The sequence below is a fragment of the Calypte anna genome, chromosome 1, assembly GCF_003957555.1.
Source record: "Calypte anna isolate BGI_N300 chromosome 1, bCalAnn1_v1.p, whole genome shotgun sequence".
NCBI lineage: Eukaryota > Metazoa > Chordata > Aves > Apodiformes > Trochilidae > Calypte > Calypte anna.
In genome coordinates this window covers 132,151,341-132,179,248 of record NC_044244.1, presented here as the reverse complement: position 1 = coordinate 132,179,248, position 27,908 = coordinate 132,151,341, and the positions used below count along the sequence as shown (strand labels likewise).

The following is a 27,908-nucleotide window of genomic DNA, read 5'->3' as shown; positions in this document are numbered from 1 at the left end:
GCAATTCTCAAGCAAACAGCTCAGACCTGTGTAGATGAATTCTACACATCCACAGACATATCAGACTTTAAGTTTTCAGGTCCAGCTTGGTTTGTGGGGGCCAGATTGACCTTCCAAGCCTATTTATCTGCTTTCTGACTTGTTCTTTCATAAAGTTTTTTGCTTTTTTTTTTTTTACATCAACATTTTCTCTACAAAGTTTGGCTTCAAACCATGCACTTCAGCTAGAATCTGCTGGACATCTTGGCCACTGTCTACTCAGTTCCTCAAAACCTACTTTCACCAGTGTATACACTACTCAAGACCTTGACAGTGCTTCTCCTTCACCTCTGTTGTTTCTTTAACATACAAGCCATACATCTGAAAATAAGATCCAATCTTTGATCACAGCACAGGTATTAATTTGACACTGCAACAATTACTATAGTACTCAAACATTTTTCCCTATCTATGTATCTAATGACTAAAATGCACTTAATATTTTCAAGGAGAAAGTATAAAAGCAAGCATGCCCTGAAAATGTGCTTTTTCTTCCTACTACTTATTTGTAGCTATTTAATTCACCATGTCTGGAAGATCATAGATTGTGTAAAATAACTTAGTTAAAGTAAAAATGTACTTAATTAAAACCACACTGCAAAAGATCAAATCTAATTAATAGCATTTACCATTAATGTCTTTAAATATTATTCAGACACAGAATTATTTCTGAGAAAGAAATAAGGTAGTCCAGAAATACAGAAATATTTCATTTGCTGCAAGTTTCATAAGGATTTTGCTATTTTAAAACAGTAGAGTGTGAGCATTTCAAGGCAACAGTCAAAAGAAAAATCTCTCTCATTTTCCTATGTTTTTCTTCAAATGCACTGGAGAATAACCTATTCATAGCAATGAAGCAGGAGATCAGAGCAAGGTTTTTGTCTTAATGGCCCAAAAGTACACAGCACAGATTATAGTTCCCACAGAAATGTGTGTGCTATAAACCACAGTTTCATATTTGATTTCCAGGTTCAGAGCACTGGTGAGAGGCTGCACTAATTGGACCTTCCAGTTCTCTCCAAATGACATTGAAATGGACTGCCCAAGGAAGTGGTGGACTCACCATCCCTAGAGGTGTTTAAGGAAAGCCTGGATGTGGCACTTAGTGTCATGGTATAGCTGATGTGGTGGGGTTAGATTGGACTTGGTGACCCCAGAGGTCCTGCCCAGACTCAATGATTCTGTGATTCTGTGAAGCAGAGATGCCATTTAGGGAAAGAGATCAACTTCTTGCCAGAGCAAAATAAGTTTGAGGGGAAGCTACTGAGGAATCCTCAGACTGGAGATTTTCTCCTCATCTAATCACCACCCACGTTACATAGCTCTTTTGAAGTTCTCAGATAGATAGCTTGGGTTTTCCTGAGATTTAATTAGGTTTCAATTTTTTGCATTGTTCCCTTTGCATATTTCTACATAAGTATTTTTGCTGCCACCACTGCATACTTAATTGCATACATTGGATTGTGATTCTGGGATTGACAGCATCTTCAATTTCCAAGAGTTTGCTGTCACCTATGGGTGGAATTTCCTTTAATTTCTGCAGAAAGATGGGAAATAATGTTGTACAAATGCAGTTATCTGTCTGTTCCCTCAACCTAGTGATTTTTCAAGAAAGATACTCAAAAGTATAACCTGAAGAACAACCAAAAACTATTCAGATGCAAAAATCAATTACAAAATACTTTTCAAATATACAGCTCTTCAAGCAGAAGCCATACAGTAACAGAAAGCTTGAAAGCACACATATGTAGACTCTAAGACATGCAAATATTCAAATGTTGAGATTTGGGGAGGGTTATATAATTTTCTTTTCACATAAAGCAAACCCCAAACAATTAATACATTTGTAAAGGTTTTTTTTTAAATCTTACAAATGCAGAAATTAAGTGATATAGGTTATCAACTATGACACTCTTTGAACCACTAGTTCCATCTAGTGCACATTTGGAGGACATTATATCAGCTAAAATTCCATTCTTATTCTTTTGGAAAACAGTACAGACCTCATTCAAACCTTTACAAAGACTGGGATGAGCATGAAAATCATTTCAGGGTTAATCTCAGAGTGTATCCATACACAAAAGCTCAGGTATAGAATTGAAGGAGGTCAGATAAATTAACACAGAGATTAAGCACCAAGAAAGCTGAGAGATTTGGTCAACTTTTGACACTGAAGACATATTGAAAGATGAACTGCAAAATTATCAGTACTCATCTGATCCTTTTCATGCTTAAGAAAGTGCAAAGCTTTGTGAATTCTCTGATAAACAAAGATGATTACAACGAAGGAGCCTGAATACATGATGTAATTCACTTTGTGAACCTGTGTTTAAATAGGAATAGGATCACAAATTTGGGTTGGCTGAATTAGTTTCATTGGGTAGAATTTTAATTTTACAAGCTAGGAATGGAAACAGAAGGAAATAATGGTCTAAAAGTTCCTTCAGTAGCAAGGGCACCTGAACTCAGGTAGGAAGCCCAGGGCTACAGCCCGAAATCCTGTTCAATCCAGCCACTCTAAGGAAACATCTGGTGTCAAAGATAACAGGTTGCAACCTCCTGAAGCCACTGAATGATTTATTTCTGCGTCTGCTCTCTTGTACTTAAATACCTCCTCAGATTCTTCCAAACCTTGATGGTTCTTCTTATTCTGTCGAAGCCACATGCCAAAGTGCCTATTCTGTTCTCAGTCTTACTTTCATCTCACAATGGGATTCCCACATTTAAATGAATCATTTTTATCATGTTCTGTAAAATGCACTTATTTTAAGAGTTCCTTGCCTTGTTTCCTGGAAAGTTTTCTTTAAAAAAAAAAGGCAGTGGTCATTGAGACCAAAAAAAAAAAAAAAAAACAGCAAAGGATGTTGCTTGCCTTGTACAAGAGGACAGTTATCTCAATATAAACTTCTACTAAAAACAGGGCAGCCCACATTTCACTCTTTACAATGCATGATGCCACCATAGAGCTCCCTGATACAGGGTATCACTAGACTGAGAGCTGAAAAGATTTCAAAAAAAAGGAATGAATATTTTCAGAGTTTTATATAAGTAATGAAAAGACCCAAAACAGAAGTAATGGAGGCTATTAAAAATTGCATGTGCTGAATGCAGCATCACAGGGTTATGGTATAAGGTCAGTTTATAATGAGCAATATATCTAAAAGTGCATTGGAGTGTTTGCACAGTGTTCATCAAATCTTTTGGTAGACTACAACAACAACATTATAAAAATTATTCAAAATTCAAAACCTTTTCTCTTCTGCAGTGCTCCAGGAGGTAAAAGGGAATTATTTAGAAGCTAACTGAATGTTGACCTGTGTGTTATTTCAAAACACACATTTGCCAGCAGAAATCCAGAGAATGCTTATTTCCAAAACATGCTTCTGAAGATAGTTGATAAATCACATCATAGAATACATAACCAATGGTTTTGGTTGGAAGGGACCTTAAGGCTCATCCAGTTCCAAACCCCACTAAGACACCTCCCACCAGACCAGGCTGCTCAAGGCCCCATCCAACCTGGCCTTGAACACTGCCAGGGAGGGGGCAGCCACAGCTTCCCTGTGCAACCTGTGCCAGTGTCTCACCACCCTCACAGGAAAGGAATTCTTTGTGATGTTCAATGTAAATCACCCCTCTTTCAGGCAGATTTCAAAACTGTTCTCCCTCATCTTAACCACTACCTGCCCCTGTAAAAAGTACCTCCTTAGCTTTTCTCTAAGCCCCCTTCATGTGCTGAAAGGCCACTACAAGTTCTCCCCAGAGCCTTAACTTCTCCAGACTGAACAACTCCAGCATCATACCAAACATTTTGTTTCCACAAGTTCCTCTTAATATATGATAAATGGCATTTCAAAGATGACTGTGACTTTATTGTAAAGCTTCAAATGCAGTCTCAATTCATTTTTTATGAAGCCTATTGTATTAAAATACTTCTTTTACTGAGAAATTAATTTTCATTTGATCGAGTGTCAGCATTGCAGCATTTCAACAGGAAGAAGTTATTCCCAATGCTATATCCACATATTGGTTTTACACATTTTTCCACCTACCTCCGAAGTAGCTGAGACCTTCCCTATAAAATCAACAGCCAAATTCCTCTTAGCCTTTATAAAGGTTCTAGTTCAGTTCTTTATTCTCAGGACATAGGGAGAGAGAAGTAAAATTTGCTGTAGGATAGGTTTTTTTCTGACTAGGTTTTATATCTATTCCTTTTTATATTTTAATAAGGGTTTCTTGGGTTTTAACCTCAGCAGTAGAAGTTTTCAAAGACAAAGAGTTTATTTTTCCTAAAGATAATTAAGGCAGTATTAGCCTGACTGCCTCTGGAAATGTGTTTATCAGCCAGAGCCCTTGGAGGAGATTATCTTATTTTTTACTGTCACGTACTTTATACTTTTGGTGGTCTGCATTGCCCTGGTCTATTCCAGCTGTTTTAACAGGATGCAGACAAAGATTCAGTCTTTCACATTACATGTTTGATCTACTAACAGTATGGAAAATTAATAGTGAGGTCAATTTGCAGAAAAATAATGATAATTAACTAATGAATTCAGGTAATTTTTTCTACTTCAGTCGAGAAAAATAACTGAAAATCTGGGCATACATTAAAAAACAACAAAGGTCAAAAAAAGCCTTTCAGTACTTGGAACTCTGCCCTGCAGTAGATCCACTTCAAAGTTGAGTTCTCAGTTCATGAGAATGTGATTTTTTTCTGTCATATTGCACCATTTGGACAGAAAGTAAACGGATAGTCCAGAAATACAGCATGTAGTCAGGTCCAGATAAGCTCAGGGCAGTGGAAAAGCAAGGTCAGTGGAGCCAGCTGTATTTATTTATTTTCTTCATGCCTACTTATATTAAAGAAACCATCTAAATAACACCAGTTAGTGAAGGTATAGCCACATGCGACCCCCTCAGCTGGTGACTCCAGCTTATCTGTCACCTCCTCATCCTGCTCCCCTTAGTTTGCTCCCTAGCTGAGCTAGACAGAAGGAGTTCTGAAGCTTCTTCGGCTGCAGGGCACTCTCCCTAACACATGGGAACTCTTGCAGGGGATGTGTATCAACAGCTAATGCAAAATGAATTATACCAGAAAATTAATTGCCTTAGAATTTCTATATATGACAGCAGCAAGTAAATTCTGCAGGGGTTTTAAAGAAGCAAAAGGAAGTTGCTTAGCATTGTTTAGAAAGTTGACTTACACTGATACAGTATTTAGGGGTGGAAACTAAAGTAGCTCCTGAGGCAAGCTCATGGGTTATAGCTGCTGAAAGATGAACCCCAAGCGACTACAAGCACCACAAAAATCAGTGGCAGCAAGAACAGCTATTTATATTTTCATCTGCAGATTAGGACACTATAACTATTCTATATACCGAGCCATGCAAATAATAGAAAAAGGTTTTACATTATGTTAAATTTTTAGGAAAATCTTATTCATTACATTAAGTCAAACTATGTTAAAATCAGATCACTGTGCTTAAGTATTCCTCATGTGGAAAAAACGAAAATTAAAACCCTGTACCAAGAGCTTACTCATTTTTAAAAAAATTCAGTAGTAATTTGGTTTTATAGTACTAACACATGTATGAAATATGTGCCCAAGATCAGTTAAGAGCACAGACTGGAATGGTCTGGGGACTCGAAAACACGAACCACACATATTACTAACCTGCATTCTTATCAATTGTACACTTAATGGCTGATCCTTCTACCTCTGTGAAAATAACATTCCATATATATTCATTTCTATTCCATACACACATATTTTCTTTTTACAGAGAAAATTCCCCACCCTAAGAGGTTTTTTAGATAGAAACATTAGATTCTATAGCTGACTGTGTGACTCCTGAAGAACATCTACACGATTCCAAGGTAAGAAAGCACCCACATTCTGCTGCAATATCCATTTTCACCCAGATATTGTGCCAAATTACTTGTTCTTATTCAAAGTTGATGGAGAAAGTCATTATATAAACAACCCTGCTTTAGGGAAAGACATAAAAGGCAGCAATTTGCCACTTTGTAATGCAGTGTTTCAAAATATAAGATGGCACTACCTAAGATAATTATCTTAAATAGCAGGTGATTAAAAGTAATACTATACGGTACCCAAGGCAAGTTAATACAAGGTGGGATATCTTGGGGGTTTTGTCTAGAAAAGAGAGCTCTGAACCACCCTGATTCATTGACTACATAAGGTTCCACCATCTGATATGAATGTTTTCTATACAGAAAACACAATTTATAGGAGGGGAGAGACAGAGAGAGACTTAGGGACATCAAATTTTCTGAGAATAAGTGAACAGATTAACTCGTTCCCTTCATCTATGTGGAACATCTGTAAATCAGCACCGGATTCTGCATTTATATTTGTCACTCCTTAGCTTTATCAAAAGCTTTGAATGACCTGTTTTTTTTTCACTGTTTATGAGATTTTGTTCTCAGCTACATCACCATTTGCTGTTTGTAGAGAAAGCTGGAGGGGCTAAAGCTTCATGCTGATACAGAACATTGAGTTAACTGGTTTAAAGTAGCTCTCAAACGATGTAAAGATAAACATACCCTTACTGTGTGAGATGAGCAAGACTACTGAAAATCTTAGATTTTCATGCCTTGCAGAAGAGTGGAGTCAGGATGGAAGGAGGGAAACAGAATTTGTACAGATGCTGGCCTGAGGATCCAGAAGAGAGTTTATTCCTATATGATGAAGGTTGAAATGACTGCTTCTAAACTGAGTCTCCTTTTGAAATAACCTCCCAGCTCAGAATACTGCTAATGAGAACGAGGGATAAAAATGTATAGCATCATACCTAGTAAATATTTCTATCAGGTTCATACAGAGGAGTCTGTAATATCCATATCATTACAGCAATAAGTGGATATTTTCCAGCCTCTGATGTCTGAAAACTAATTTTATACACCTCTGGGAAACACCAGAAGGAGAAAGTCCAGTAACATCTGATATTTTGAGAGCTCTGTAGAGTCAAACTTTAAAAGTTAGTCCTTTTATTTGCTATGAATTCAGGGGCTGTCTTAATGTTCAACTGGAAAGAGACACCCAGGGATGAACGAGGTGATGTACTTTAAATCAGGGCCTTGAGTCAGGACAGAAAAATAAGGTGGAGCCCTATGATATGTATGAATACAGAATGATTTCTGTGCTACGGTGTCTCAATTTTAGCTATGAAAAAAAATATATTTGCTATATGAATAAAGTAGAGAGAGATGATCACAAGCCAGTAAAGGACTAATGTCTCTATCTAGAAGATGATAAACGAGCCCACTACTATGGGCTGAAATGACCAAAGCCACTGTATTATCAGCAGGCTGGCCTGGCAACAGGTTAATAGCATTTTGCAAAGGTCAATCCAGTCCTCCAGCACCTACCTCAGGAGACTCCTCTGCTTCCTCCCATTCTGTGTGCCTTAATACCTTCCCAAATGCACACCCTCTTTTCTGTGTCCTAAAAGCATTACTCGTGGAGACAGCAAGAGCCCCATTGTATCTGCAGTGCCAAAATGTTTTCTGAAACTGAAGATGCCACCACAGTTTTTACCCAGTTACCTCAAAATACCCAAGATTAACAAGATTGAGTTTCTAGCAAAGAAATTAAATTGAACAAATCACAGAATCAGAGGCCAACCTGCTTTACTTACCCTGCCTAACCCTTTGCCAGCGTACTTTTAACAGCAGAATGATACAACCATACAGAATTACAGCCATATACTGTGAACAGCAGTATAGCAAACTGCAGCATTCACATTACCTTTACAGGGAGCTCTAGCCAGCAGATCCTCTGGAGAGTCTTTTACCCCTGACATCTCTCCTCAATTGCATTTTCCTTCCCTGGATTTTTTTTCCTCTTTAGATCTTGCCATTGCATCTCCCTGCAAGTCAGGCCCTCTAAACTCTCTAATATTAGTTTTTCGTTCCCTTTTTCCCTTGATCTTGCTAAAGGAAGACATCATTTGCTGTCCCAAAAGACCCTGAGTGGTTCTTGTCCCTGTCTGTGTGCATTAGAAGCTTGTGTGTGTTCTAATACCTTGTTAAAATGTTAGGACTTCATAGCACTCTACCCCTCTGGTTGCCATAGGCAAGGTAGAGGCTGAACAGCAGCATTCAATTAAGCTAATTTAATGTTCCATTGCCTGGCTCAAGCGGAAAGGAAAAAACCACAACCAACCCACTACATACATAACATGCAAGGCAGAGAAACAACATTTGTGCTTGGCAGTCTTTCACCAACTGACCAAAATACAATTCAGAAATTTTTTGAAAGGAGATAGAAAATAGCAAGTGAACCTTTGGAAATTAGTTTTTACACTTAGTGTTGAGAATATGACTCATGTTTTCAACATGCTGTTTAAAAAAAATAGCATTCTGCAAAAGGTGAAGCCTGAGTGAGAGCATCTTTTAAAGCAGACAGTCCTATTGAGTCCTTAGAATAGCAAGCAGCACCATCCAGTGGCAATTTTTTCCTATTAGGTTCTTAATTAAGATCAATTTACATGCTACAAAAGTACCATGGCATCCAAAATAAGTTATTTTTCCTGAAAGCAGACATATTAAGAGCAGAGACAGACTTCTACCAAGATAGATCTTAACAGTTAGGCAGGCAATAGTCCATGTAAAATCAATATTCACATTGGATTAATAATACAAAATCATTGTCTTAACATATAAAGCTGAAATCCAGATGAGGATTTTGCTAACTCTTACAATGTTTGTTTGGTTTTTTTTTTAATTTAAACTTATCCTGCCCTTAACTTACAGGACTCACTACTTCCTTTACACTTCTTTGTTGAAATTATAGAGGGTAAAAATGTCTGTAGTTTATCTAACTGGTGCTGTCTTCTTCCTGCTGGAACCTCCTTGTTGGTGGCAGTAGCTCTGCTCTATCTAAGTGGTAGAAATCATGGCACCTCAGGGGTGATCCACTGTCTTCATAAGGAGCCACTTGTAATACTCCTGCACTGCTGCTTTAAAGTCATTTTGAGCCTCTCAGACTGCACAGAGGTCACAGCCTGCTCTTCTGTGCAAAAAGTAGAACATGACCATAAGCCTTGGTAGCCCTTATTGCTTAGCTGCCAACTCAGACATAGGCTGCTCTCCGGGAGAACATCCAGGGTACTGTCCAGTGAATTCTTCATTCTGGGGGACAGGACAGATAGATTCACTCTACATCTGCATCCTTTTAATCAATCCAGTCCTCCAGAACCTATCTCAGCAGGCTTTGCTGCCTTCTTCTGCTCCACATGCCTTGATACCACTGCTAATGCACACACACAGTTTATGTCCTAAAAGCCTGTGGACTTCAAGATTGCCCTCATTACATTGCACACTGTCAGATGGAGGAAAAATAAATAAATAAATAAATAAATAAATAAGTGTAATTTATAATTTATTATTTGTGTCATTTCAAATGGTAATGATCCTTTAGGGGGACGGGATCTCCAAACCAGACTCACAGCTGTGTGCTTCACAGGAAGGATAGAGCCATCTTGCTCTAGAGGGAGGTAGATTTTATTTCCAGCTAGGTTTCTTTACTTAATTTTATGGTCTAGGTTTCAGTACATTGGATTCAGATACCAAGCAACACCCAGAGTCACAGCATCAACGATTTCTGCCTCAGGCTGGGAACACTGTTCTCTGAGCCCTACCTCCTGGTTCCATTTCTACCTCACTGTAAAACACTGCAGATCTAAGGCAGGCAGAATTCTTTCTCCCCAAATCAGCACCAAAGCTCTCTCAAGGAAAGGTGTACAAGACATCATCCTTATACTGCTGGGAGATGGTCAGCACACCCAGGAGCACTGCCTTTCCTTGTCTGCCCTGATCCTGGGCTCTTTCACTCCCTCTCACCTCTAGATGGGGAAGCAGATATGAGTAAATTTTTATTCTTTCCCAGTGAGGCCAGGTTCAGACTCTTCACCAGAGGGGGTAGATGGTTCGCTCTGATAACCCACTCCTAATTTTCTGTCAACCCCTACAGCAGTGTTTTAATTCCCTTCATGATTTTTCCATCCTTGCACAACTGTAAGTAGTCCCATCAGGAATATATTCTTTCCCACAAAGGCCAGGTAGAGCAGCAGCTATATTTTTTTTTTTCTAAAACATCTTTTCCAATAAAGGTTATGGATTTTCTTCTATCCCTTTACTACCAATCTTTTTGTAGGAAATATGTGGAGGTGGGAACACTAATCCACACTCTTCTCTGTCTCTAAATAGAGACGGATCGATATGAGAATGAATAGGAAGTGAGAAACCATGCTGAGTAAGCTAATCCATAGTTTCTGTGACTTTCCTCATTTGAAAATTCTCCTTTACGCTCAGCCTATTGCCATCACTTTAGATTATGTAGTGTATACCAGTGAATAGCTCCTCTGTTTTCCTACTTCTTCCCTGAAGCATCATTTTCTATGTGCAAACAAATAGACTCATTAATGAAAATAAGCAAAAACTGGACGATGTGAGTATAGACAGCAGAAAAAACAAATACCTTATTTCATTTGTGAAAATGCTTCCTGCAAAGAAAGACTGGTTCAACTTGCCCCTTAACACCAGAAAATGGTCATTCTGAGCCACATAAATATTGTGCTGTCTGCAGAAAATTTCTGCTGGTTAGATGCTTTAAATATCACTCTGCTTTGAGTTAAAGAAATTAAGCTTAAGGGAGATTTATTCATAATTTAAGATTGTTAGTAATAGACAAGTAATATGGAGAGAAACTGAAACTCCATTTCCATTAAAGTAATAAAAATTGTGATTATAAGCCCATGCTTCAGTCTGGTAAGAAGCTAGAACTTTTAAGGCCAGATCTTGCACTTTCAAGTATTTGTATTTTAAGGGGAAACAGAAGCATTTAAATGTTATTCAAGATGCCATATCACTAAAATGCCATATGAAGGATCCTGGCAAGGGCTCCTACCTACAAGACAGGATATGAAACTAGATGATAGCACCTATGAAGATACTAGAGGTAGGTTCCTAGGTAGGCTCTCAGAAGCTCTGTACTTTAATAAAACATGTTTAGCATTACTCCTTACATATTGCTAATTAATGCAGCTTCAACAGAGTAATTATTATTTGTATATTTGCAGCTAATAGCTTTATCAGCTCAAGAAAATTTTCTAAGTACCAATAAAACTAACAGATACACTAAGATACAGGTAGGCAGATAGATTTCTTCTCAGGATAACCAGTGTATTACTCCATTCTTGATATATACAAGTAGAGGCAAAAGGGGAGAAATCAAAGATATCTTACTGTATTGCAAAGGGAGAATGAGATTTTACCTATACTACTTTTTCTTGACTATGCTGTACCACCAGATGTAACCATTACTAAAGCTGAGAGAATAGAGTGTAAATAGTCACTTTCTTTATATATATAGATACAGAAAAAGGCTTTGCTGGAAAAAGAATGAAAATCAAGGGAGGCAAAAGATGAAACACTTTTAGCTGGAACAAAGATGTTTGAACCAGAAAAGTATAAAAATTCATTTTTTGTTTGATTTTTTTTTTTAAGTTCTCATTTGAAAGAGACTACACATTTTGAGATTCAAATCTAGAAAGAGCCTTTTTTTAAATACATTGTGAACTAATTTAGTACAGCAACATTTACATAGAACTCTGTACAGTAGCACTTTATGTCAGATCTCCCTGTAGACCTATGTGAAAAAATACTTATAGCTTATCTTACCTATTACTGTCAATAATCATGAAGGATCAGATGGTTGAGCCGAGATCAACAAAGATAAACCTGAAAAACTCTTTTTTTTTTTTTTTAAACATACACTTGTTTTTATTTCCTGTGCAGCATAGTTTTTCAAGAACGGAATAAAATACTAATTGTTTCCAAAAGGTCTATAAAATAGCATAGATTAGATTGATTAAAAAATATCACAAGAAGCAAAACTTTTTTTCTCCTTTCTCCTCTGGAAGAAGGGGAGGGGACAGAAAATTGAAATGCAAATAGGGAATTGATCAATATTTGAAGAAAAATCAGATGTATAGTTACTTAAAGAAATTATGATTACGTGCAGAGAAGAAGAGAAAGTCCCACAGATTTCAAACAGAAAATGTAACTAAGAGATGCCCATCAAAAGAGAATTAAAAGCAATATACCAGAATTTTGAAGGGCAGAATAGGACTGTGAAGTAAAAAATACTCATGTGTGTGATAAGCATGAAAAGAAAAATCATTTGAAATTAAAGATGAAAGAGAAGCATGTTCTTTTAACAGAAACATATTTGTATATTATGAATACAGAGCAAGAAACAAGTTTCAAAGGAAAAAAGACTTAAATACATGACTCAAGAAACAAAGTTAAACAGCTTAACATGTTCCCTGAAACACACTAAGAACAGCACATCCTGAGATGGTAAGACTTTTCCACTAATGGAGACTGATCCTTGACATATATTGAAGTTCTTGACACTTGATACCAACTTAGAGGCAAAGAGCTGCCTCGAAGCAGAATTCACCCTGTGTCTTTCCTGTGATGCAGGTTTGGAGAAGATGCTAGTTTACAGTAAATGCACTTCATTTTTCATTTACAGTAACATCATCAGTTTTCCCATCATCTGTATTTGGAAGAGACAGAAGCTCTTGTAGCCTGTTTTCCTGCACCTTCTCCGGTGACAGGCTACACAGGGCAAGGGGAGAAGAGGAAGGAAGGATTAAAAGAAGAGGACAGTGGGGCTGAGGGGGTTGTGAGCACAGGATCTACCAGTCATGTTTGGAGAAAAAGGCTGTGCAGGGGGATCATACCTTCCGGTGGCTCTTAGGAGTGGTAACAGATAAAATACTTCCTCTTTCTTCAATATTATAAGAAAATACATGAAAGTGAAACTCTAAAATTTGTTTTCATGTCCCCACTGGTGGATGTTGAACCCCTATTGCCAATGACAATGAAGAAAACACAGGAAACTAGTAAAGACTGATAAAAGCTGAGGAGCAGCAACACAGAAAATGGAAGTCCAGGAGAGATCCCTCCTGCAGCAACACTAATTGATTTCTCTAGAAATTATAACCACAGGTGAAATAGAAATGCAATGTGTTGAGAGAGCGGGACTTCAGTCACTGAAATTATAAATATCAAATATAAAATAAGCTACGATTACATTTAACATCCATCTCTTGCAATAGATCCATGAGGGAAGCAAAAAACAGACAGGTTTTTCTATGATAATTATTTCCAGCTTAAATATTTAGGGTTTAAAATTTGCTCTGATTGTAGCATTTGTCATTCTTACAGATGATGTGGAGAAAACAACATCAGGGTGTAATAGGCTGCTTTCTACATTTTAAAATTCAAAAAAGTTTACTTATAAGTATATATACCTTTGGATTTGCAGAAATAATGTTTCTGCCAACAAAAGAAGATTTGAAATATTGATTTTGCCCAGAAACTCTCTGCCAATGAGTTGTTTTAAAACTTTCACATAGAAATAACACAAAAAGTTACGTTTTCCATGGCTTTGCTTTTCAGTTTAAAGCTTTTATTTCCTTTGACACACCAATTGTTCCCAAGTGGCCTTCTAGGATACGCACAAACACAAAACCACCCTTCACATACATTAAAAAACTAATGGTTTTTGCAATTGGTAAAGTGTTGCATATTTGGGGTGGTTTTTGATTATTTTTTTTTTAATGAAAGCTGCTTTTTAAAGGATTAAGATTCTTCTGGTACTGGGCAGCATGCCAGCATATATTTATAGTAAAATCTAGTCCAATTCTCTTCCACACCAAATATGCTCTCTCTTTGCTCATTTATAAAGTTCATCGGGGCCTCTTCATATATAAATCACCATTGCAGAACAACATAATCTAAATGCCCAAAGCATCTGTCGTGCTGTGTGCACACTTTATTGATATTTGATTAGAAGGTGTTCAGTCATTTTACTGTTTCAGTGGGTAACAGGATGAAAATCTTAAAATATACAAGGAATGTGGAAATAAAACAAGCCTGCTGGGTATTTACTATTTACCTCCATATAGGCTTGATTAACTTCTGGTTTATACTCGTGTCAACCAAGTGTGATTCAACCTAGAGAATTTATTGACAATGTGAATGCTCACATGAATTAAAAAAAAAATCTGCCCTTGTATCTGCTGTTTATTTCCAGATAACCAGACAGCAGGTGTTTTCAGTGCAAAGTAATCTGTTGGACTCCTGTGCTCTTTCCGACATGACTTTGGAATGAAGATGTAATATATATACATATATACATATATATCCCTTGCCTTCTTCATGTTAACTCAGATTACATTTCCTCTTTAAGTAATACAGTAAAAGGATTCCTAAATGTTACTCGCTAAAAAGTGTGGTCAGTTTAACCTTTTAAACCTACATTAAGTTTAAATTACCTTAAAGGAGGGAATAACCAAATCTTTTCCTTTCTTTTACATTATCTTAAAACCCAATTAACTTAAAACCAGATTTTACACACTTTATATAAACCGGACTTATTTTCATACCCACAGCCAAACTATAATCCTGTTAAAATATTAAAACACTAATATAAAATATTATTCCTAATATATTAGGACCTAATATAAAAAAACACAAGATCACTGCAACATTTAATAACTTGCCAAAATCAGTTACATTTCAGAAAAATTTCCCTGCAGATATCTTATTTATGCCATCTGCAACACTGGTGGTACAGAAATAATTCATACACACATTTTAAAAGTCCATTAAAGCCCCCAAATTAGATCGTTCCTTGTGCACCATTTATAGTGTAAGACAAATATAAAATAAACCAAAAAACATGACTTACTTCCAGTATGATCAGCACATAGACACCTACTAAGATGATGGATGCAATAGTTACTTGTGCCTCTATATTTGCATGAAGGTACTGATACTTCATGGAGAAAGGAACATTTCCAGGCTCCTTTAGGAAAGCTTGAATGTTTATGTTTAAGAGGGGGCCTCTGGTGAAAAAAAGATATTTTTTCTTATTTATGGAATGAAATAACACTAATTTTATTTATGCATTAATGTTATATTGAGTACCTATACATTTATGCATATATGTTAAATCTTTACAATTGCAAGCAACTTTTAAAACATTTTCACTTTATTCTTCTTAATATCACTGTTTACAAAGTAAATCAAGAACAAACCTGCCTTGCAAATCCATTTAAAAAAAAATTAAATAAAAAATAAAAGTCATCCTTTCTTTCCCCCTTGTAGCAGGCAGTGCTAGATTATTTTTAAAACATTATCTATCCCATCATTGTTAAGTCTATGCAAACTATTGCTTCAACAGAGCATTTCTCAGTCTCTCAGCCAACCTGTTTGCTATCGGGAAGTTCCTGGTTGTGATGACTTGCTCACTCTTTTGTGAGCTTAAGGGTAGAGACCAGCTGTATAACACCTGCAAAAGAGTCACAGTTGGAAATATTAATAAAGGTCACTGAAAGCTATATGTCTCTTATTTAGGGTTTTACTCCTTTATTCACTCTCCTGTCCATTTAAGGGAATTTAAGGGCATGACAGACATCAGGGTATGTTAATTACTCCTGCTTGGGCATGTTAGAGGCACTCAGGTTGGAGCAAAGTCATTCTCATCCCCTTACTCAATCAATGAGGTCAGACACTTAGAGGAGCTGCTCCAGGGTGGGAATGCCAAATCACACTTTGCATTGACTATAAAGAGCACCTGGGGCAGCCAGGCTCAACAGGAAAATGGTTCACCCCCATCCACTGCCTGGGAAGAAAACTAACACAGAGAAGGTACAGAGAGCATGAAAGGTCCAGGAGCAACGAAGGCCCAGGCATTATGAAGATGACACGGTACAATTTCAGTAAACAAAATTACTATCTGATGCTCTTCTAGCAAAAAGGAAAGAAAAAAAACAAATCCTTCAGAAAATAAACACTTTCTGAAACTTTGCCTGTTAACTACACACCGGTATTGAAGCAAGTTTAGCCACATATACTCTTTAATTGTGGATACAGATATTCTCCTTTTTTAAAAAATGGAACTTTAAAAAATGTCAAATTTTGTTAAATGTAACCTAAATCCTGAGCCTGTCCTGAGTCTGTGTGCTACAAAGTGGAGGAAAATAACTAACCAACACTGAACACCTGATCTAGCTGAAGATGCTCCTGCTTACTGCAGGAGGTTGGGTTAGATGACCCTAGAAGGTTCCTTCCAGTCCAAACCATTCCATGATCTGACACAGAGAAATGCCTGAGGATTCTGCAGGCAGGCAAAGTGATTTTGGTTACTTACTCCTTGTATCAGGACCACTGCTGGCAGGCCAGCAGGAGGTGGGATGCTGCAGCCAGGTGTGGGCTGGCTACCCCACAGCTGCATGAAGGCTCCTTGGGGATCACTGCCATCAGCATGAGTTACGGCAGCCTTCCCATCACAGGAGTGGATGGATTAAGGGAGTAATTGCCATTATGGTATTGTCTGCCATGCTGAGGCAGTGGGACTAACATTTTTTGCCATAGACTGTGAGATGGGATGTAAGCAGGAATACTGTTGGTGGTGTTGAGCTGTGCTGTCACTGGCAGAGGCAGGCTGTCCTGTCACTGCTACAGAACGAGAGGCAGTTGTTTGCATGTCAATGAAATTCATTAAGCTTTGAAGCTTCTTTTTGTTTTTCAGTGATACAGGTGACAGGCTGTAAAAAAAACCCTCTTCACCAAGTTCTCTTCGAGAGAGCAGCAGCAACTTTTTACAAACAATGTCAACAATAAGAAAACCTTAAGAGAAATAAAGCCTATAAATGTGACACATTAGAGAAAATAGTTTGCAACAAAATGTGAAACTGCATTTCAGTGAGTGCAAAAAGGCACTTTGCACTTTTTTTCTTCCTTCTAAAAGAATTTTTGAAACATTGCCAACTTAAAACATGAGAACTTCTGTGGTAATTGTCAGTCAGTTTTACAAAATTTTAGGATAGGAACCTATTTTAAGCTTACTAATCTAAAGGATTTCCATTTGTGAATGCTTTGTGCACCATTACACAGTGGCTGTCTGTATTTACATCTGGCACCAGACCAGGTCTACCACACAGAACCTGTAGTAAGCCTCATCAAGACGAAAGAAAAATGTCATTTTGGTCTTATTCTAATAAGTTTTCTAATACTGACATTGACACACTTTGCAGGAGGAAAAAGCACAACCACTTAAACAATGGTGATGGAAATACAAGTGATACAAGAGACCTCAGAAAAAAAAGAAAGAAAATGCACAGACCATGAACTGCTGCTGACGTCTCCTCCTTGATCCAGCTGCTTCTGCCTGGCTGATTTGTATTAAAATGTACTCCTCTGTTTGCCCACCAATTACATCTGTTATAAATGGTCCTCCTACATCTAACTTTAACAGGGCAGTATCACGAAAATCAGTCAGATTCATAGCTGTTAATGAAGTTGTTAAGGTGTAAGTAGTGAGTACAAATAACTGTTGGCTGTACAAATTCCAGAAAAAGAAAAGTTTATCCAACTTACATTGAAAAATACATTCTTTGCCTAAAATGCTTGACAAACTATGAAAAGAACAAAATACAAGCTTCCTGAAGAAACAGGAATTACGGGTTCAGAACAAATACATCTGTCCTTTCCCAGCAGCTTTTGAGATCACAAATGCTTTCAGCTGGCACTGTAGATGTACCAAAGCCCCAATATAGCATATGGAGATAGACAGAGAAGTGAGGCCCTTTAAGTGCCTGTACTAGATGAAAAGCTGCAGCATTAGCTCAGCAATTTAAATATTACATAATTTCTACTGGGGAAAACACTGTGGAAGTTCCATCCAGGGGGAAAACTAAATCAGAATTAACATCCTGTTCATGCCAGACAATTTGGGTTTTGGTCAAAATTTTACTCACATGTTTTCAAACATCAGAAAGACATATTTTCAAGCTCCTCTTGGTTGGAGTATTCATGGTCTGTTTCTCCCCCAACCCTCTCTTCTGGTTTTCCTTTCTTCATCCTTTGGATGTCTAGCATAGTCTGTGGTCAAACTACATTGCTGGTCTAATATAATTGGAAAGTCAGCCAACCATGATCCACAAATCTAATTTAAACCTGGCTCTATTAGTCCAAATACGTCTAGGGCTATTTAAACTCAGTATTTTGAGAAGTCCACTTCTGGCATGGTTGAGAAAGAAGTGGCCCTGAGGGGAATAGGAAAAGCCTAAGCTCTTAAAAACTTCAAAGTGGTTTTGTTACTATAACAGAGAGATATTGTATTGCATTTGTTTTGTTCCTGTCTGACCAGATAGAAAGCTAAGTTATTACCACATTAAAAAAAAAAATTAAAAATCCTAAGAAGGGAAGATATGTCTTTACACATATATGTTCTGTTTAAATTATGCTACTTAATCACATGCTTGAGTATCTTAATGATCTTTACAACTGACATTGAACTGAGAACACTGCAAAGAATGAATCTGTTAAAAAAAAAAAAAAAGTACAATATCATACACCTACCAGAAGAAATTTCCCAGCAAGACATTTTTTGCCCACAGAACTCTAAGATTTTAACAGAAAAATACAGGACAGTTAAAGGGGACCCAGTGCAGTTCTGTGCCGTCTTTCCCAGATAGACCCAGCAAGGTCATCATGGCAGACCAGGCTCTAAGAAGGAAAACTTTGCATCTTTATGCAGCAGTCCTTCATCTCAAAAAAGAGTTGTTGCTTCTGTCTGTTGAGGAAACAGTTCAGAAATATACAGGTTGTGAGCAATCCTGACTTACTTCAATTTAGGCCACATTGGGTTAATGGTTATTGAGGCCTAGTTAGAGGCTTTCTAAGAATGAGCTACTGGGAAAGAGATAACTTAATTGGCAACAGAAGAGGAAAATAATTATGTGAGAAGAATCTTTCCATGAGAATGGTATGTGTAATTGGAGTACAAAGCCACCTGCATGATAAGATGGTGTAAACAAGGCTTCTCTATATAAAGTGAGTGCAAGTTGTTAATAAACGATTTCATACAATCATATTGATGTGCACATGGAATCCTTAAGCCTCCGCAGACTGTTTTCCCACATCTGTCTGCACTCCCTGAAGGAGAATTGAACCTACAAAAGAGATGTCTCTCACAATAACCAAAAAAGCACCTGGTGGCAGGTGAGTAGCCAGTGCATTGCAAAGTAACATAAGGATCACCATGCTTATCATTGCAAGCTCAGCAAGTACCATTAGTGCCCCTCATATGCCTTTCATCAAGAATGAGCTTCCCAAGCATCTATTTGCTTCAAGGAATCAATCAGGAAAGGCAAAATGAAAAGCACAGATGCAAAAGTCAGAAGAGCAGTTGCAGTCAGGAGAATTTACAAACACAGCCCTCAGAGAGGGTAAATACAAATTATAATGGTGGTCTCCTGGCTCTGAAGGTTTTGGCATCTCAGTGTTCTGTGTTTAAATTAATACATAATATTAATCTCAACTGGAACTATATCTATATCTTTAACTAAGAACATTAATTATACCTTCTAAAAACCCTGCTGACCTGAAGTCATTAACTCAATTATTTGGGACACCTCTTGACAGTCTGCTTTTTATTAGGAGTGTAGCCAGTAATTTATGTCTTGAAAAGCCTCAGGTGCACATAATTATGGTAACTTCCTTTTAAGCAATACTTTTAAAATAAGTCTTGTAATTACCCAGATGACACATTCAGGAGCTATTATAAAGGATGCTTAAAATTAAAGGGGGAAAAAAGAAACCTTATTTTCAAGAAGAGTGGTTCCTTCTTCTTCTATAAAGATGAGGATACTTTAATGTTTTTTTCATTCTTTTCTGTGCATTTATAAAACCATCAGAAAGAGCCCTAGCAATACAGATGTTCAAGTTCTCTGAGCATCCCTGCCTTTACTGGTCTGTATTGAGGTTCTTAAATCCCATCAGGGTTACCTTTCTTCAGACAGTATTTAGAGACTTATAATTCCATTGTTAGACTGTAGCAGATCACAACCTTTATGAAAGGTGAATTCAAAATAAACCAGGAGAAACCTTCAGCCACACTTATGTGAATAAAAATGTGGCGTTTTTTTTTTTTTAACAAGCTACTCTTCAGAATATTTTTGTTCTTCTTTATCTTGGTTTTATGTTTTCCTTAAACTCCTAGAATATCCTATCACTTTGTATATATTTTAATCAGCCAGATGTGACAAACATTTGGAAAAAACTTCTTTTTACTTCACTTCTAGACTAATTTTTACTCTGCAACTTAGCCACACTAGAAATTTTTATTTTTTTCTAAACTTTTTTATATTTTGGCATACAGTCTGCTCCTTTAAAGCAAAAAATTGTCCCTGACAAGATTTACAGCCAGAGCTGTTATTTTTTATTCCACTTCAACTAAGCTGCCTCATTTTTGTGTCATTCCATTCTTGAAATTATATTACTGCTGTGAATTATCCTGTCAAGGGATTTGCATTTGTGAATGCTTTGTGCACCATTACACAGTGGCTGTCTGTATTTACATCTGGCACCAGACCAGGTCCACCGCACAGAGCTAAACTAAGAGCTGTTTTTTTTCTGATCTTGGTTTCCAGCTCCTACAAGGCACTGAAAGGCATACTAATCACTTTTTTTTGTAGCTCATGTAGACAACATGATGGAATGGGACACGCTGGACAAATTATTAAATTGGTATTCATTTGCCTTCTGTACTGCAGGCATCTGCATCTGAGTTGGTTACTCCCTTAAAATCAGTGAAAAGAGGGTGTTTTTAAGATGGAAGTTATTGCTTCATTTTAGACCACCACACGAAGAGGAATCACTCATGAGAAGGACCCATTCCCTCTATTAACTGTAAAAAGAGCCTAGGATGAGTAATTCAGGTGTAGTGAGATGAATCACTCCCTAAATACTTAGTACCTGCTCTAACCTCCATCATGCCATAAATTCAGAATGTACAGAGCCAACTGAAAAGCCATGACTGGCAGAGACTTATATTTGCATGCAGGTGACTGATTTTATGCTTTCTTAAATATCTACTTGTGTTACTTGGTCTGCCTACTGCTAAATGTAACTTGAGAATACCATTTTTCAACAACTGTCTGTGATACTTTTATACTTTCATACTGTTGATCCTGATTCGTAACCAGGCGACTTATGATAGTTTCTCTAGGATCTCACCACTTTAAAGAAGGCATTTTGCCTGATTCTTTCCATCTATTTTTACTTGTTGTCTGTAACTGGGGTTATTGCTGCATCAATCTTTCTTATCCCCATTTGTAGCTCGTGACATTTTTTTCATAATCCAAACACAATATACCAAGTCAACCTATCTGCTCTTCTATACCTACAGGTTTCCCCATCTGAAGAGTGGTCCATATTTTTTTCTCCTTTTTTCCTTTCTATCCCCTTTTCCTCCCCTTTGTCAGCAATCTGGTTCCATTTTTGTGAAAACATTGGGTCTATCCTTTCTCCCTGTGCTCCATCATTTCTAGAAGTTTGTGAATGCTAATACACTTTTTTTTCTCCAGCATTTTCTGAAGGATGCCTTGAGATTCTGATTCTTTTCATGCCTCCGCACATGGTTCTGGTCTTCATCCATCTACTTCACAGCTTGGACACTGCCTGCAGGCCAAAATGCTTAGTACATTTCCAATAGCATCAGCAAACAAAAATTATTTTTAAATATGTTCTGCAAGGAAAAGTGATGGTGCAGTGTCTGACAGTAGAGAACTAGAGTTACAAAATTAAAAAAGAAACATTGGGAAAGGGATTAGAGGGGTTGTTTCATTCCTTAAGTTAATTTATGCTCCCTGGGAGAAGAATTCATTTTTAGAACCTTCAAGAGAGCTGAAAAGTCTGCTAAAAATTGACCATATTCTTTCCCTCACAGTCTGTCTTTCTGTATGTACCTTTGGCTTAGGGAGTAGGAAAGGTTGTTTTCAGTCTTACTAATGACATGATTGCAAGTTTTCCTGGTCAACTTTTCTTGCTCCATGTTTAACACCATTGCACCAATCATTCAGGCACATGCAAATATTTTATAATTAGGTAAGCACATTTACCCATCTATGTCTGCTCAGTCTAGATTTCCCATCAATTTCCCATCAACTTCCATATGTGGAATTGTTCTAATTAGTTCCACCATATTCAAATGAAGTGAGACACCTCAGCTATGATGTAAATTTCAACGTATTATTGCTATTGAAATACATCTTATATATTCTGAATTTGAAATCCTTGACTGGATGTGATGGAGTCTCTTGGAGTTACTAAGGAAGGAGGTAAGTCAGTGAAAATGTCCACAGCTTGCCAGTTTGATATCTCCTGTTTTGTGGACTGACCAGAAACCTGTTCAGCCATGACTTGAGGTGATTTATTTTCATTGTTTTGTTTTGCCTGCAAAGTGCAAGTGAGTAAGGAACCCTACACGGTGGGTGCTGTGCAAATAGAGACCTTGCAAAATGTCAGTCCTTGCTCCGAGAATTTTACTGAGGAAATGTCAAACATTTAAAGCAAACAATCAGAACAGGACTGAAAGGCTTTAAAATGGATTTATAAAAATGCAGGTTCCCTGGCCAAACTTGGGAAAAATTCAAAATCCACACCCCAGTTAGCAGCTTTCAGGTCCAACAAAGAAAGTTTTGGAAATCAGTCTGAAAAAGGATAATAAAATTGTTTCACCTAGGCTGATACAACTTTCCCTCAGCTACAACAAGAACTGGCACAAGTACAGAGCTTGAAAGCAAAGCAAACAAGTCAGCTGCTGATACAGTTGTCAGGGACATTGTAAAGATGAGAATTCACATCTCAATGAGGTAGGTGTGAAACCCACTGTACAGAAATGTGTTGGAAGAAGATTCACCTTTTCTTGTATAAAGAAAGTGTTTCTATTATTAACAAGTTTAGGAATAGTAAAAGTTGTATCAGGCACAGTGAAAGAAAGGCACTGTATCAGGGCAACAGTTCTTTAAAGGACAGTGAAGTAGCTTAGAGTTTGATTGCATAATTCCTTAATAGCATCCACAAATCCCTATTGCTTTTTAATTTCATAAAGCCTTGTTCAATGCAAAAAAAATAGTGCACAGTTCTGCTACAGCTGCCTGCTCTCCACTGCTGGAGAAAAATTTAAAATTTTGTTTAGATCAGGGCAGAAGTTACTAGAAATGAAGGAATGAGTACAGAGCATATTTAGCCTTTCAGAAGATTCTTCAAATCTGAAAACCTATGAAAGTTGTGAAGAAGAGAAAGAATAATTCTCACTAGCTCTTTGGTCAACCAGTTAATGAAGAGAATTTACTTGAAGGTTTGAATTGTCAAACAGCTACAAAAAATAAAAATGTTCATGTCATAGAACAGGTACATGTAACTAAACTAAGAAATACAGGAATTTATTCAGACCCTATATCTCTTTATCTCTTCTTCTGTTTTTAGAACCCACTTCCCAAAGGCATTTCATCCTATTAATGCTTCCCACTTAACATACAATCTTTGAGCCAAAGATCTGAATGTTTCACAAAGTGAAATCAAAAGGGTATTTCACCTTACTTCCTGCAGAAAAGAGTTCTCTAGACAGACTTCAGTACCAGCACTTCTTTCTGGCAGGAGCTGACTACTAGAATTCATAAGCCAACAAATACCAAGCTTTTTCAAAAAGGAACAATATTACCATTGTTTTGGAAAACTATACTAAATCTACCAAATTTCAATCTAGGGCTTGGAAGGGAAATCAGTATCAAAAAAAGATAAGCAAAAATAAAAACCAAAAACTTACAGATTCAAAAAGCGTAGAGCTTCTATTAATTCACAGGAGGCAAAATTTTCTTTTCAGAAACTGCAGCCAGCACACCTCAGTGCTACATTCCAGGTTTGTATCCATGGGGGGGGGCAAAAAAAAGGAAGGTGCAGGTGGACTAATAGACAGTGGGAAGAAAAACAGAGTAAATCCAAGGAAGAGATAAAGGTATAGAAACATAAACAAACAGGAAACAGAGCAAGTGGAAAAGTGCTAAAGAGATATGTGAAAAGCAGGTCAGCCCTCTACTAGCAGATGCTAGTCTCTTCTAGCAGCCAGAAAGTCCTTCCTCTGAGAAATTGTAATGCCCAAATTCTAATGGGCATGGCAGAAAAAAACCAAATTCCTAAGTGACATGGGATGACAAAGGAGAAAAAAATCCAAAGGGGGCCACTAGATTTTTTTTTTGGTTTTTTTTCTAGTGGATGCAGAAATACTGTAAAAAAGTATATGGTGGTTAGTATCCATTCAACACTTCTTAAAAGCTTTTGAGGCATGAGCAAGAGGAAAGGCATTCATTTGCATAATTTGGCATCATATGAGCGAGGAGATTTATTTTCTACCCAAAGCAGTCTCTTATAATTACTTCTAGGGGTTTTGTGTCAAGGACTACTGCAGCACACCTACCATGGAATTCTTGTAGACATTCAGCCACCTAAAGTCCACTGGGAATATTACAGTCTGTCTGCCAGCAGAAATCACATCTTCAACACTGCTGTGTTACTGGTTAACATTATCCATGCCTAGCCAAAACGGGGAATACTTTCTTCACTATGTAACAAAGTGGAGGACAACTATGTGAGCTTACTCCTGTATGAATTACCACATCATCTTGAAAATCAAGCAGGGCTTTGCTGAGTTGCTTGCCTCTCTCACATTTTTCCTCAGCTCAGTGAGCTTGGGTAAGAACACAGGGACAGAACATCCAGTTTTCAACACACATGGCACAGACTGAGAAGGTTCAGCTCCAGGTTTTTCAAGGAAGAAAGAGAAATTCTATGTTCTGATTGGCTCAAAGCATCCTGACATGATAGGTAAAATGTGGGAATGCTCTTGTGTACTCAAATCCCAGCACTTTCCTGCAACAAGCAAAAGTAATAACTGCTTGCAGACTCAGTATGCACAATTCAACCTGTGCAATTCCAAACCAAAACCTGTGGAAAGAAACCAAATTCTTGGGTTATGCTATGGCAATTGATTGAAACTTGGCCTCAAAAACTTGCTTTGGCAGGAGAGTGGCAGTAGACCCCCTCCCCTTTGGCAAACTGGTCCATGACAGCCCTGATGCTGCTTGACACCACACTTATATAGGAGTTTTTAACAGCTTCAAGGAGGAAAAAAATACTGGTGCAAACAGGATACTGATGGGAGTTCACAGCTGATATAATCATTGGTCCTACTAAGTGTTTACTTGTTTTCCTCCAAAAAGCAATCTCAACTTTAAATTATAAATGGCCCTCAAGCACTAACTTTTTCATTTACTCTACTAATTGTTCTGATATATTGTGTTTCAACAGTGAGAGTGCTAGTAATTGACTCTTCCTGATGAAAGCAATGGAACTGCCCAGTGAAATAGAAAAAAAAAGTAACATTTAAAACATTAAGACACCTCCCAGGAGCTTGTGAAATATCTATAGGTGAATTATTTTTAACACTAGTGAAATGAGAGCCAAGCAGATTGAAGACCAAACTGATTAAACTAGAAATATAGTGGGAACAAGAAATGTAAGTTATTTGAAAAAGTTTTTGTTTGTTTGCTGAATGAATGCTCCTCCCTCAAAGACTTTTCACATTTAGGACTTCATTCACCTGCAATGAATGTTTTATTTTGGGTTATTTCGTTGCTTGTTCTTCTGAACATTTCTTGTTAATTTGGGGACTTAAATTCACAATTCATCAATTTTGCATGGAAAAATTGTAAAGGAATCGGCACTCCCACTGAAAAACATCTACAGATCCACAGGTCCATACATATGGATGGGCTAAGCTGTCCTGGAAACATACCCATGTATAATCTAATTTCTGGCTTTTGAAGCAGTAGCATCATGGCCCAAGTATACACAATATCCCACTGGCTCTGCAATACTTTTGGCTTCGTGCAGACAGACACTAGACACAAGGCCTGGATGGACACCAGAAATTTCCTCAGATAGGTGGATAGGAAGTAGAATTTTGGCCTGTAGCAAAGGACATGTCTACGTGCAGTCCAGGCTCTGAGGATACCTAATCCTCTCAAGGTATAAGGCAGGAAACTCCAACCATTTCCACCACTTCATCAATGAAACTTCAGTTCCCCTTTTTTTCAGAGAAAGAAGGATACAGAAGTTTTCCGCAGGTGATACTGCCAACATCTGCCAGGAAATACCTTGGTCTGGATAAATGCCAAATAAAATCTAGGGCAAGGACAAAAACCAGACATGCATTAATAATACAAAAACTGAAAAATACCTATTAAACTGATCTCAAATACATAAATAAGACTCTTTCAAACTGTATATTAAATTATAAAATTGCTTTCAGTACTTTCAGGTACATTTCCACCAGAGCTGAAATACTTAACAGGGAGGAGTGGGATTTCTTCATAGACTTATGCCAAAGAGATAAATTCAATGTATTTTATCAAAGTACCTCTTAGTGTAATCTTAAGGATCTATATGGAAGGCAACAACCACAGCAGTTAAAAAGGATAACATTTCTCAAGACTTGAAGCCAATTTCTCTGATACTGAAAATTTTGGTAAGGGAAGGAAGCATTCAGGCAGCCCTGGTACAGAGCTGCCTACCCCACTATGGCCTTTTGTAGCAATTGATGATTCATCCCCTCCAGCATCCTCAGGTGTTAGCCAGTATCTAAAGATTCATTCTGAATTCAACCAGCAGCAGTAAATACACAAATTTGAGTTTAAGCTGCCTCCCGAAACTCAGCTGCTTACCTTACCACATTACATTGCCCAGGGTGGTGGCTAGTGCAGCAAACAGTAATCTGATTAGGTATAAGGTCCTTCACAGTATTTTCATTTTTACCATCTTAAAGACATCTATTCATTAGCTAAGACCAAATAATATCACATCTCATTTTGAACTAATTCTAAGAAAATGGGGAGGTGGGGGAGGGAAGGGTTCCAAATTCAATACTTACAGAGCAGACAACTACAATGACAAAAAGGCCTGAAACTTTAAGGAATTTTAGACAGCATCTGAAAGGTAAGAAGCATGTATTTACTATATGGCTAGTTTAAAATGAATCTTTTGTGTTCTCTTAATAACTCTGACATTTCAGAAACATCATGGTAACCACATATGGGTGATACCACATTAGATTACAGACACCACTAGGCAGGGTCTGTGGGATCTTGCCAAGCCTATGGTGACTACATGAGCCTCCTGCCCCAAGTCTGCTACCAGCCAGGTCTCATTACATGGGAAGGAGGTTTTTACCCCTTGGGTTGCAGTATGAGCTGATGCTGGGACCTGGAGCCCCTTCTCTGCTGCTGCTGCCCACCCTCAACACACTTACAGCCCCATCATCTCACACTGGTCTCTCCCAGGAAGGCAAAGGAGGATCACCACAGTGAGGATGAGGGCATGGCCCAGCAGAAAGCACAGCTTGTTGCATACAGGGGTGATGTATGAATCCCTCAAAACTGGAATTCTAATATCCATCCTAAAAGGTGCAGGGAACTGACAATTTGAAGATGAGAACAAGCTTTACAAATCTCCCGGTTTTAACAGTGCCTTTTTAAGCCAAATGCACTTCATGAACTTCTTGACAAAAACCAACTAACAAAACTAAGTATATTTTTCCATGGAACACCTGCACCCTTTGAAGGAATGCCCAGTCTTGGGGATCTGATTCTATCAAACTTTCTGAAGTGTCAGAGCTTAGTCTGAGTGGGTTAAGCAAGAATAACACTAAATTATAATGAGAATGTTTAAAACTGCATGCTCTTGAATAAAAAATATTAAGGTTTAGCACTTTTGTAGTCCCAAATTTTTTATTTTACTGTAAAACATAACTCTAATTAGTTTCTTGCTTCCCATCAGCTTGTTACACAGATGTCTTAATTTAGAGATCTCTGTCTGGTGATTTGCCATTATTACATTTTTTCAGTAATTGAAGGCATTGATGT

At 37.6% G+C, this 27,908-nt stretch overlaps 1 protein-coding gene across 1 annotated transcript in view; it reads right to left on the bottom strand.

Annotated features, from left to right (window-relative positions):
• Positions 1-27,908, bottom strand: part of OCA2 (OCA2 melanosomal transmembrane protein) — a 158,420-nt gene that overhangs the window by 104,973 nt on the left and 25,539 nt on the right. The window contains exons 4-8 of the mRNA XM_008498085.2: positions 26,918-26,975; positions 26,100-26,172; positions 17,270-17,433; positions 15,351-15,433; positions 14,831-14,987 (exon numbers count right to left, since the gene is read on the bottom strand). Of these exons, the coding sequence (XP_008496307.1) occupies positions 14,831-14,987; positions 15,351-15,433; positions 17,270-17,433; positions 26,100-26,172; positions 26,918-26,975 (535 nt within the window). The remainder of the gene's footprint in view (positions 1-14,830; positions 14,988-15,350; positions 15,434-17,269; positions 17,434-26,099; positions 26,173-26,917; positions 26,976-27,908) is intronic.